The 13,156-nt window shown below is 46.0% G+C and overlaps 1 protein-coding gene across 2 annotated transcripts in view; it reads left to right on the forward strand.

Moving 5' to 3' along the window:
* Window positions 1-13,156, forward strand: part of ABCC5 (ATP binding cassette subfamily C member 5) — a 101,104-nt gene that overhangs the window by 44,147 nt on the left and 43,801 nt on the right. Inside the window, exons 9-12 of one of the 2 annotated variants that reach the window (XM_025375650.1) lie at window positions 526-674; window positions 1,546-1,653; window positions 6,974-7,330; window positions 10,905-10,976. In XM_025375650.1, the coding sequence (XP_025231435.1) occupies window positions 526-674; window positions 1,546-1,653; window positions 6,974-7,330; window positions 10,905-10,976 (686 nt within the window). Of the gene's footprint in view, window positions 1-525; window positions 675-1,545; window positions 1,654-6,858; window positions 7,331-10,904; window positions 10,977-13,156 lie in introns of both variants that reach the window. The other variant, XM_025375651.1, reaches the window with a different exon arrangement.

Raw genomic sequence — 13,156 nt, forward strand, 5'->3', positions numbered from 1 at the left:
TTTAGCGGGACGGGGTTTCGCCATGTTGGCCAGGACGGTCTCGAACTCCTGACCTCAGGTGATTCCCCCTGCTTTGGCCTCCCAAAGTGCCGGGATTATAGGCGTGAGCCACCACGCCCGACCTCTTAGTCCCTTTTTAATTCTCCAGTGTCATTGTGTTGTCTTTCGTATTAATTCCTTAGGCAAAAATTAAACAACAACCGGGTAAGCAAACGCAACTGCCAATTACAGATACAATTAATGTGTTCATTCTTTCTAAACCTAAGAAACTGACAAGAAGAATCAGAAAAAGGTATCATAGAAGATGATCATTGTGTTCATGTATAGTGATTGCTTTCTGTTAGATTCATTCCTGTCACTTGATCCATTTCAAACCTCAGCCTTTTATACCAGCTGTAGTGGTAAAGTTGATAGTCATAAGTGTTGAAGAGTGGCTGGAGACCTACGGAGTCTTGTTTGGAGGTGGAGGAACAACATCCCTAGGCTGCTTTTAACTTGCTTTGAAATTGGCTTGCTTTTTCATAGAAATCCGTGAGGAGGAGCGTCGGATATTGGAAAAAGCCGGGTACTTTCAGAGCATCACTGTGGGTGTGGCTCCCATTGTGGTGGTGATCGCCAGCGTAGTGACCTTCTCTGTTCATATGACCTTGGGCTTCGATCTGACAGCAGCACAGGTCAGGCAACCCTCAGGGATGGGGAACATTTTAGAAATACCACATTTGCCGGAGGCTGAGGCAGGAAAATCGCTTGAACCCAGGAAGCAGAGGTTATGGTGAACTGAGATCGCACCACTGCACTCCAGCATGGATGACAGAGCGAGACTCCATCTCAAAAAAAAAAAAAAAAAAAAAAATACCGCCTATGGAGATGATGCTCTGATCTTCTTACTGGACCTGGAGGTTTCCCCAAGAATTAGTAGATATTTTTTCATTCATGGGATTAAGCTGAGAAGCAGAAGAGTGGGGAGCCAGCCCTTATGCACAAATAGTGTATGAGTTATTTTTAGTCAACCTAAATTTGAGTTTAATTCTGAAATTACAGATCATCCTGTGGTTCATATTTACTGGCAATTTCAATTGAAGGTCTCAAAAACTCTACTTAAAAAAAAAATGTGGCCGGGCATGGTGGCTCACGCCTGTAATCCCAGCGCTTTGGGAGGCCAAGGTGGGCGGGTCACTTGAGGTCAGGAGTTTGAGACCAGCCTGGCAAACATGGTGAAACCCCATCTCTACTAAAAATGCAAAAAATTAGCCAGGCGTGGTGGTGAGCGCCTGTAGTCCCAGCTACTCGGGAGGCTGAGGCAGGAGAATTGCTTGAACCTGGGAGGTGGAAGTTGCAGTGAGCCGAGATTGTGTCACTGCACTCCAGCCTGGGCGACAAAGCGAGACTCCGTCTCAAAAAAAAAAAAAAAAAGTAATTGACTTGTAATAACATCTCACAGTCAAGCTGCAGCCTTCCTAGCACCTGAGAGGAAATTGATGGTGTCAGGTTACTTTAGTTGCATAGCATAATTAAGCACAGTTTCTTCTCTTCTCCTATTTTCAGGCTTTCACGGTGGTGACAGTCTTCAATTCCATGACTTTTGCTTTGAAAGTAACACCATTTTCAGTAAAGTCCCTCTCAGAAGCCTCGGTGGCTGTTGACAGATTTAAGGTAAGTGGCTCCTTTCCCTGCCCCAGTGTCAGGAGCCCTCCCCACACAACTAACTGCTGGCTCTGTTCAAGGGGCCGCACAGGCTGGCCTCACTGGATTTAAGCTTGGCTTTGGCCTTTTGGCAAGTCGGTAAGAAAAAGGGGGCAGTGGAGGAGACTGAATTGAGGGACGAGACTTACCACCTTTTTAAATTAATGTGAATTTTTACCTTTTGTGGATGGCCATGATCTGAGCTCCCAGGATTGCAGAGTTCCCCTTTAGAGCTAGCCCCTTCCACCTGGTCCTGACATGGATGTGTCGCAACTCACTGGGCCTTGAAGTGGCTTAAACCTAGAAGACCAGCACTGTGGGGCATCTTCCCCTTGATCTTTGTTACTGTCACTTTGATTGGTTGACACGCTGAATCCTTTTTGATACTTTCTTTTTCCTGCCCTGTGGTTGCTACTCATGATGCAGGGAAAGCAGTGACATGGAAATAGTTGTAAAACTAGATCATGTTGAGAAGTGCAGTTAAGTAAGTATCAGCTTCTTTTTTTTGCAGGTGGTTAGTTGATCATACCTTGGCTGTGTTCCTTGTTCCTTCAGGATAATATACATACATGATATGAAAGGGAGTATATTTGGGAGGGTGGAGAGAAATAGATATTTGACAGTGGTTAATACTAAACAAAAAAAAGGGGACGCCATGTGGGCTGGAATTCTTTGACATTGTCACTGCATAGATTAGCTCCTATGTCCCTGCTTGTCTTTATTGGCTGGTGAGAGGAATACGAAAGCAATTTTGGTGATGTGAAGGCTTGAAGCTCACACGTTTGAGGAATGGATATAATCATCTTGGAGGTTCAGGAGAAAACAAATTGGATTTTCTTCTTAAGAAATGTGGAAACTCAGTTCCTGGGATTTGTTTATATTCTACTTGTTTACAGTTGACCAGGTGACTTTTATTTGGTCAAGAAAGCCAGTCCTGGCCAGGCATGGTGGCTCGCGCCTGTAATCCCAGCTCTTTGGGAGGCTGAGGCAGGTGGATCACTTGAGCCCAGGAGTTCAAGACCAGCCTGGGCAACACAGCAAGACCCCGTCTCTACAAAAAAATAAAAAAATAGCCAGGCACAGTGGCATGCACCCATAGTCCTAGCTACTCGGGAGGCTGAGGTGGGAAGATTGCTTGAGCCCAGGAGGTTGAGGCTGCAGTGAGCTATGATCATGGCACTGCACTCCAGCCTGGACAACAGAGTGAAACTCTTACCTTTTTTTTTTAAAAAAAAAAAAAAAAAGAAGAAAGAAAAAGGAAGGAAGGGAGGGGAGAGAGAGAAGGAAGGAAGGAGAGGGAGAGCGAGGGGGAGGGGGAGGGGGAGAGGGAGGGGAAGAAAGCTAGTCTTCGAATATGCCCCTCCCCGACCCCAGCGTGGCTGCTTAGAAAACCAAGAGCCAGAGTCATATGAAAAAAAATGGCCTAATGGGACTCTGAGCTTTATTTTGCTGAATCCACAATAACCAGTCGTGGATGAAAGGCAAATGTTTGACCATAAGTTCTCCCTGCTGTTCATTTCTATATTCTTGTTAGTGAATGGATTTGGTAGCACTTTGAATAAAGTAAGGGCCTATAGTGTAGGTTGGTCCTCCCCTTGTTTTTCGAGGACTCTCATCTCTTGCTTAGTAGTGAGGACTTGGATTAGCAGGTGGCTTTCACATCATAGGTCCCTCCTCTTTCCAGGAAGCTTCAGAGTTAATAGTAGAAGCAGCACCACCCACAGCTCTATTTGATGCCCCATGAGACTTTAGACCCCTGCTATTTTATTCCTCTTGGCGGTCTCAGTCTCTTTTTTTCCTTCTTATTCTTTTTTTAATTAGATGCTTGGCACAAGATAGCAAGTATTTATGGCCAGGCTTGGTGGCTAACACCTGTAATCCCAGCACTTTGGGAGGCTGAGGTGGGTGGATCACTTGAGGTCAGGAGTTCAAGACCAGCGTGGCCAATACGGTAAAACCCCATCTCTACTAAAAATCCGAAAAATTAGCCAGGCGTGGTGGCGTGCGCCTGTAGTCCCAGCTGCTCAGTAGGCTGAGGCAGGAGAATCACTTGAACCTGGGAGGTGGGGGTTGCCATGAGCCGAGATCGCGCCACTGCACTCCAGCCTGGGCAACACAGAGAGACTCTGTCTCAGAAAAAAAAAAAAAAAAAAAGAAGATAACAAGTATTTATTACTTAATTCCTCCCCAACTCTAAGCCGGTTCTTTCTTCTTCCTATCTTCAGATGTTTGTTAATTAGAATTACGTTGACTTTATGAGGGTTGGAGGGCTGTTTTTTAGGTGTAAGGCAACTGTTTATTATGTTTCTGAGTACATTAAAGGAAGTCTGCCACAATTGGGGGCCCATCTAAGGCAGCCTTTTGAAAACAACAAAACTGTTCCTGGGATTGTATCTCCCCAAAAGCATCTGCCCTCCCATCATTTTTAGAAGATGGAATATAGAATAACAAGGATGGGACTTGCTTCTTTGATTCATTTTACAGACCTTGAAACTCATTAATGATGTTACAGAGCCCTGCTTTTCACCCTGTGTCTTGTTTTACATCATTTTCTTTCTTTCTTTTTTAAATTGGAGTTGGAGATCTGATAGATTGGCAAGTATAGTGTTTTCTCTATTTCACCTACCCTGCAAGTGCATCTTGCAGGAGAACTTGTTGCTTCCTGTTGGGTAGTACGCATAAAGAATAGGAAAAGAGATATAAAATTTATTTATGTAACCTGTAATTTATAGATTTGATGACCTGTAGAAAGGCAGTTCGAAGCTGCACTGATTGTCACCAGTGGAGTAGGGTGGCTTGTTCTAGCAAATACAGACACAGGACGCCCGGTGAAATACTGCATGGAATATACTTATACTGAAAAATTATTATTGTTTTTCTGGAATCTAAATTTGACTGGGGCCGGGCATGGTGGCTCATGCCTGTAATCCTAACACTTTGGGAGGCTGAGTAGGTGGATCACTTGAGGCCAGGAGTTCGAGACCAGCCTGGCCAACTTGGTGAAACCCCATCTCTACTAAAAATACAAAAATTAGCTGGGCGTGGTGGTGGGTACCTGTAATCCCAGCTACTCGGCAGGGCTGAGACAGGAGAATGGCATGAATCTGGGAGGCAGAGGTTGCAGTGAGCCGAGATTGCACCCCTGCACTCCAGCCTGGGTGACAGAGTGAGACCCTGTCTCACAAAAATAATTAATTAATTAATTTAATTGGGCATCTTATATTTATCTGGCAACCCTGTGAGTAGTCCCCTCTTCTGCTCTCAACAGATTCATTCTGATTTGATTCTTCTAGTGAATAAATAGTGTTTTCATGGTCAGTGTCCTATGATAAAGTTGAGGCTTATGGTTTATAGGTTTATATGGTTATAGGTTTACGTTATATCTAAGATTCTGTTGTTCTGACAGGTGCAAATTCAAGTAGATACAAGTTCAAGTATGGGGAGGCCCTTGTCTGTCTCTTAGCACATCAGGACAGAGTGACCTGAAGCCAAAACTCTCCTGGCAGGAGGGGGAGGGTAAGGCTGCGGGGAGTAGGAAGGAAACATGGGGCTGGAGCTGTGAAAACCAGTAGGTACTGGCATGTTTCTTAATAGTTCATTGAGGCCTAAAAGACCTTTGTCCTTTGAATAACTCTTTAGGGGAGAGAAATGATGGAAATTCTGTTGTCATGTGGTTTTACTCTGTGAAGGTGATCAAAATGTTTGGCATGTTACTCTTAGCTCAGTCTCTCAGGAAGGCTTTGAACAAATGAAACCAGCAGCCGTTTCAGCAAGCAGGGGCTACACCTAAGGTTATTCAAGAGTGAAGATTATCTCAGAAGTTTAGAATCATGACACTGCGGGGAAGACAGGGTCAGGGATGAATGGGAGATGGGGGCTTAAGGGAGAGCTTAGAAGTTTAGAATCCAAGAGAGAAAGGGTTTGTTCTTGGGGAGAGGGATTATGTATGATATTTTATAGCACCTGCAAAATTTAAGATAGCTGCGGGGTTCTCAGTAATTAAGCAGAGTCCTGACCCTAAAAGCTATCTTTTCTCTAAAGATTTTGTAATGTTTAAAATTTTTAAAAATTAAGATAAATATGTTTTAAATCATACTGTGAATCCAACTGGTATAGCAATCTGTAGAGAAGATCACTGGCTTAAGAGAATTGTTAGAAGTGAATTCGAAGTCTTATGGGAACATCCTGGGCTGCGATATATTATGATCAGTGTTTTACATCTTAATTTCAGAAACATTTCCCTCTTCAAGAATTCATTCTTCAGCCAGGTGCAGTGGTTCACACCTGTAATCCCAGCACTTCGGGAGGCTGAGGCAGGCAGATCACTTGAGTCCAGGAGCTCAAGACCAGCCTGGCCAACATGGCGAAACCCCATCTCTACAAAAAAATACAAAAATTAGCCAGCATGGTGGCGCATGCCTGTAATTTCAGCTACTTGGGAGGCTGAGGCATGAGAATCTCTTGAACCTGGGAGGTGGAGGTTGCAGTGAGTCGAGATTGTGCCACTGCACTCCTGTCTGGGCAACAGAGCAAGACTCCGTCTCAAAAAAAAAAAAAAAATTGTTTCTTTTAATGTAACTCAGGGGTCTCTGGGAATGAGTGGGAGGAAAGTGTCTTGTTCTCTTCCCAAGGGATGTTTCTCAGGGAGATACCCTTCACTTCCATGCAAGCCCGTTCATTTGGTTGTTGAACTCTCAAGTTCCAAGGCAAGGCTTTGAAGACATGAGAGTTTCTTGGCAAGAAGATGTTCTCTGTGGTAGATGAAACTTTTAGATACTGTTTTCTGACGGTAGCAATGTAAGCCTGTGACAGTCTGTACTCCTAGATACGTGCGGCGCTGTGAGTGTGGGAAGTGGGCAGGCTTTGGGATTCTGCAGGAGGGGTCTGGAAGGAAAACACATAGTGAGCATCTGTACTGGAGATCAGCATGCCCTTTGCTTTTCCTACCTGCTTTTTACTACTCCTTAGAACAAGGGGCTACGTGCCAGTCAGTTAAATGTCATTAGGTCCGCGTTAGGCTGGCTGAGGGGGAGAGGCAGTTTAGCATGTAATTTGTCATGTAGAATATTGGGTCATTGACAAGGCCCCTGGACCTCTTGAGGTTGCCCCACACTCCCGTGACCCCTTGATGGGCCTGAGACTGGCTGCACTAATGAGCTACCTTTTGCCCTTCAGCTTCCTTCCACTGTATAGCCTGATGTGTTTTGCTACGTGAGTGTGCGCCCTAGGCTTGTCTCCCTGGTCTTGATCCAGTGTCTCATCTTTGCACCTCTCTCACAACTCCTATCAGAGTTTGTTTCTAATGGAAGAGGTTCACATGATAAAGAACAAACCAGCCAGTCCTCACATCAAGATAGAGATGAAAAATGCCACCTTGGCATGGGACTCCTCCCACTCCAGTATCCAGAACTCGCCCAAGCTGACCCCCAAAATGAAAAAAGACAAGAGGGCTTCCAGGGGCAAGAAAGAGAAGGTGAGGCAGCTGCAGCGCACTGAGCATCAGGCGGTGCTGGCAGAGCAGAAAGGCCACCTCCTCCTGGACAGTGACGAGCGGCCCAGTCCTGAGGAGGAAGAAGGCAAGCACATCCACCTGGGCCACCTGCGCTTACAGAGGACGCTGCACAGCATCGACCTGGAAATCCAAGAGGTAAGCGGCCCGCCCCCTGCCTCCCCACCCGCACCCCGCAACCCCATGCTGATCTGCCACCAATAGGCGGCTGCTGTTCCTTTTCACAAAGTGCTTTGTGGCTAGGAGTGATTTTGAACTAAAGAACAAATTAGACCAGCTCTAACTCTAAAAAAAACCAATTAAGCATTTTGCAGCAGAATTGAATAACAACTGATCTTATGAGGTGATAGTTTTATAAGCAAGGAAATGAAACATTCAAGAGGATTTTCCAGGATTTTCCCCTAAAGAGGATTCAGTTTTAGTTGTATGTGAGCTGTGACAGCTATTTCTGATTGTTACCACTCTGTGAGGGTCCTTGTGCAGGAGGCTGTGCACCATACCTGGCGCGTCATAGGTAGTCTCAGGGCTACTGTGACAACAATCGTGTTGTAATTATTTATTCTTAATATAAGTTAAGGATCGTTATGGTAGATGATGTCACAGCCCAGGTAGCATAAGATTAGTCTCAGAGGGCCTCCTATAGGGAATGGTGGAACAGAGATGCCAGGTTCAAGGCTTTTAAAATATAGACTATGTATTTCGGAACCAGCACCATGTTCACAGGTCTGTGTCATTAGAGGGCCCCAGATGTGTATATATTCATTCATTCAACAGCCATTTTATGAGTATCAAATTCCATGCCAGATGCTGTGGTAGGGCTGGGCATAGAGCTACAAAAACCCAAACAGACAAAAATCCCGTCCTTCATGGAGTTTACATTCTAGCAGGCACAGACAGGTCATGAGCAAATAAAATATATTACATATCAGATGGTGATAAGGGCTATGACAGAAGGGGACAGAGGCTGGGCATGGTGGCTCATGCCTGTAATCCCAACACTTTGGGAGGTCAAGGTGGGCAGATCGCTTCAGCCCAGGAGTTCAAGACCAGCCTGGCCAACATGTTGAAACCCTGTCTCTACAAAAAATAGAAAAATTAGCCGGCTGTACGCCTATAGTCCCAGCTACCTGGGAGGCTGAGGCAGGAGAATTGCTTGAGCCCAGGAGGCGTAGGTTACAGTGAGCTGAGATCGCGCCACTGCACTCCAGCCTGGGTGACAGAGTGAGAGACTCAGTGAGACTCAGAGTGAGTCTCAAAAAAAAAAAAAAAAAAAAAAAAAATGATGGGCAGGGAGAGAGTGTGCTGGGCAGGGAGCAGGTGTGGTTACGACTTGAATAGCTGCCTGAGGGAAGGCGTCATTTAAAAAGTAGTATTTGGGCAAAGATCAAAGGAGATGAGGGAGAGAGCTACCTGGGTATGGGGTGGGTGGGTAAGAACATTCCAGGCCAAAGGAACAGAAACACAGAGACCGCAAGTGGTGAGTGTGCCTGTTATTGGAGTGGAATGAGCGTGGGAGAGAGTAGTGGATGCCAAGGGCAGAGGTGGTGCCTGCCAGAGCCTCTGGTGAGACTTCGACTTTACTCCAAGTGGGAAGAGGAGCCTTTGGAGGATTCACAGCAGAATGACATGATCAGACTTATGTATGAAGAGGATCATTCTGGTTGCTGCAGGGGGAGACAAGGAAGCAAGGAGAACAGTCAAGGCTCTGTTACCACAGTAACCAGGAGAAAGATGAGGATGTCTTAGATCAAGGTTGCTGGTGGGAGGTGGTAAGAAATGTTTGTCCATGTAACTGGAAGTAGGGAGGAGGAGGTTTGAATGCAGTGTTTATCAAAATCAGCAACTGACCAGAGGCATGGTAAGCTGATCCAGAACTAGACTGAGAAGAGAACAAAAAGCTTCCAGCTTTTGAAAACTACGAGCAAGAAGGGAAGACAGTCTTTAGCGACACCACTTGAAACTATTAGTGTCATTGAAGGGCATGCAAGTCAGTTTTTTTACGTCAGTTAACTCTTTTTTTTTTTTTTGAGATGGAGTCTGCCTCTGTCGCCCAGGCTAGAGTGCAGTAGCATGATCTCGCCTCACTGCAACCTCTGCCTCCCGGGTTTAAGTGATTCTCCTGCCTCAGCCTCCCGAGTAGCTGGGATTGTAGGCATGTGCCACTGTGCCTGGTTAATTTTTGTATTTTTAGTAGAGACAGGGTTTCACCATGTTGGCCAGGCTTGTCTCGAACTCCTGACCTCAGGTAGTCTGCCTGCCTCAACCTTTCAAAGTGCAGGGATTACAGGCGTGAGCCACTGCACCTGGCCTTACTTCAATTAACGCCTAACAGGCTTTTTATTTAGTAACTATTAGCTTGATTATTGAGGCAGCTCTAATACATTGCTAATCAGCTCTATTAGAAAATGATTCCACACGTGCAGCTAAAATGTATTCTTTTACTTTGTACATTGACCCTCATTCTGCCCTTCAGAGCCCACAGACACATGGGAGACCTTTAGCCATTTGAAGAGAAATCCCTTAATTCTCCCTGGGCCTTCTTTTTAGGGAAGGGAAGGGGAGGTGATGTTTGCCAAGTGTCTTCTGTGCACCAGGCATTTTTCTCATTTTTGGTGTCTCATTTAGTCTTCATTTAATCATCAGAATAGCATTTTTCTCACGTAAACCTAACTGGCCTGAGCAGAGGTTGAACCTGTAAGTTGACCTCCTTGTTGCCACCAGGCAGTAAACCATTCAGTACTCCTGGACCACGTCAAAAACTATTTGTTCAACTATCAGACACTGTACTTAGTTTTACAAGGATACTGCCTTTCCTCAAGGTGCTCAGAGTCCAAAGAAGGAGACAGACACAGTATTAGGTTAAGTCACGGGGCCTAGATCACACAGTTAGCAAGTGCTGGTGAAATTGGGATTCAGATAAAGACCCATCTGCCTCCAGAATCCATGCTCCGTCCATACCACCACTCTCCCTTCCTTCCTGGGGATGCTTGAACCAGCACAGGGCTGTAAACAAGTGACCCTTTTGAAGTCATCTGTCTGTCCCTTGAAAACTTTCAACGCGACTTTGAGAACTCTGTGTCTTGCCTAAGGATACTCATTTAGTCATGGACTTGGTTTTCTACTTTTGTGTGGGATTGATGATATAAATAGTCCTCAGATTTTTGGAAATGTTTTGCAGAAAAATGGAAGCAACAGTGTCCATGGTTTTTATTGAAAATACACGATGTATACACCTTAGAGAAAAATCATAATAAAATGATTTTTTAAGAGTCCTGCCCTCTCTTCTGGAAAACAACAAAAACAAGTAAATAAAGAATATGGGTGGCCAGGTGCGGTGGCTCACGCCTGTAATCCCAGCACTTTGGGAGGCCAAGGCGGGCGGATCATTTGAGGCCAGGAGTTTGAGACCAGCCTGGCCCAGAATGCGAGAATGATGGTGGGCTACCGGAATGTGAGAATGATGGTGGGATACTGGAGTGGGTGGCGTGTTTACTTTCCCCAAAGGGCTTCCATTCCTGTTATCTCAGGTGTCTCCACAGAAACCCATGAGATAGGCAGCTAATGAGTGAGAAAACAGGTAAGTGGCCTGCTGAGTTACCAGGGTGACAGTTTTATATGCGTAGACTACAGTTAATGTGTTTTTTCCTCAAGTCCTTCAAGATGAGTGGTTAGTAGTATCTCAATGACCCTCCTCTCTGTGTACCTTGTCCAGGGGAAACTGGTTGGAATCTGCGGCAGTGTAGGAAGTGGAAAAACCTCTCTCATTTCAGCCATTTTAGGCCAGGTAAGATTTTTGTTATTGTCCTTTTCTGCTTCTTTGTCTGATTCGCAAGAGTCTCAGGAAAAAATGAACAAATTTCCTGAAGAGAGTCAGGAAAGGTGGAAACAAATGAACCCTCAGCCTGCATTGTACTCCCCCAATTCTCCCCAGTTCCACCCCTTCACAGCCTTCTGCCTGGAAGGAGGCTTGGTGGGCGCCTGATGGATGACTGACTGTTGCCTCAGCTGGAGCCATTTGGTTTCATGCCTTCTTTCATTCAGCGTGTATCTATTGAATGCCACAGGTACGCCTGTGTGTTGAAAATGGCAGAGATAAGAGATGAACAGACACCCTACACTGCAGTGCTGCCAACAGAGTTAACCTATAAAGAAGCAGGGCTGACAGCACTTCCAGCCAATCTGTCAGACAGGACTGTCAGGGTTTGATCTAGAAGCAAAGCCCCTCTGTTTTCTGCCTAATCCCTGAAAGAGTCATGCCCTTGGGGAGTTCATGGTCCAGTGGGGAGCAAGGCCTTGCGGACACACAAGCACATCTCCAGGCAGGGAGTGAACAGCACGCAGGGCCCAGCACACGGTGGCCAGTACTGAGAGTGAGGGACAGGATGGGGCTGGAGTCATGCCGCTGAGACCCACTATCATTGCTGTGTTTTAGAACCAAATACGGCCGGGCGCGGTGGCTCAAGCCTGTAATCCCAGCACTTTGGGAGGCCGAGATGGGCGGATCACGAGGTCAGGAGATCGAGACCATCCTGGCTAACACGGTGAAACCCCGTCTCTACTAAGAAATACAAAAAATAGCCGGGCGAGGTGGCAGCGCCTGTAGTCCCAGCTACTCGGGAGGCTGAGGCCGGAGAATGGCGTGAACCCGGGAGGCGGAGCTTGCAGTGAGCTGAGATCCGGCCACTGCACTCCAGCCTGGGCGACAGCGCGAGACTCCATCTCAAAAAAAAAAAAAAAAAAAAAGAACCAAATAATCCAGACCAGAAAAAACAAACAAACAAAAAAACAAGGCGCCCACATGCTTTTAAACTAGAATTAAATTAACTTGACTTAGATGGTTGAGATGAGCGTAAACTTACGATTATCTCTACATCCTGATGGATATGCTTTTGTAGTCTCGTGCTTTCTTGTCTTGTTTGGCATCAGCTATCACAGTTGGTGAGTTGTGGTCCTCCTTGAGGGTGGTGGTGCCTGGGGCTGTCTGAGTTCAGATCATGGCGGGCAGGGCCGCACCTTCTGCTTTATGACACTCTCCAGTGGTGGGGCCCAGCCTTTGGTCTTGTAAAAAGCACCAAACTTCCTAGGTGATTTCTGATGACCAACCAGATTTGGAGGGCCAGTGAGGAAAGACAGAGATGGTGGGAGGGGGAGCAGGAAAGAAAAGGTCAATTCGTAAGTGCTGCTCTGCCATCTACCAATGTGCTCCGTTTTCCAGGGTTGATTAGGCAGTGGTTAGGTTGAAAACCAAGTCAGGCTTTGCTTCTGGACAAATCCTGGCAGCCCTGTCTCTGGCAGGGAAACGGGTTGTGCTGGTCAGCCCTACTTTAACTGTAGTTTACCTCCATTGATAGTGCTGCAGTGTGGGGTGTTTGTGTAGCAGTCGGAAGTGCCAGCTTTCCACAGTAGACCCTCTGAGGGCTTCTGAACCCTTTGAAGTGCACATCAGAGTGCTACCAGTTTGTGGTGTACGTAGGTACACCTGTGTGTGTACACGCTGTGTGAGGGTGTTTGAGAAGACCAGCTTATATGAACAAGTACTGCACAGGCTGGTTAGTGAAACTTTGCTTCAAAGCTGTAGCATCCCTAAACCAAGACAAATGTCTACTATCAGTCTCAAACGAAAGAAATCATGGAAGAGGGTAAAATGGATAAGTCAATTCATATCAACCATTGCAACTGAACACAAAATTCAAAGCACATGGCTCATCACTGCTTGTGGGCAGGGAGGGTCCATCATTGGTAAATGGACACTGTGTAAATATTATAAATACTAGGTGATGTCTAACCTGGGCTTTTTTTTCCTCTTGGTCCTCATTTCATAGAAGCAACTGGTCTAGCCAGCATCCTAGATAATGCCGTGGATGAGTTGGCCTACCCCCATGTTGAGGCAGGGATTAGCTGGAAACCCCTACAGCATCCTCTCCAGGAGAATTCTGCAAGAACCTCTTGCTTGTGCTTTTCCTA

Source organism: Theropithecus gelada, chromosome 2 (assembly GCF_003255815.1).
Source record: "Theropithecus gelada isolate Dixy chromosome 2, Tgel_1.0, whole genome shotgun sequence".
NCBI lineage: Eukaryota > Metazoa > Chordata > Mammalia > Primates > Cercopithecidae > Theropithecus > Theropithecus gelada.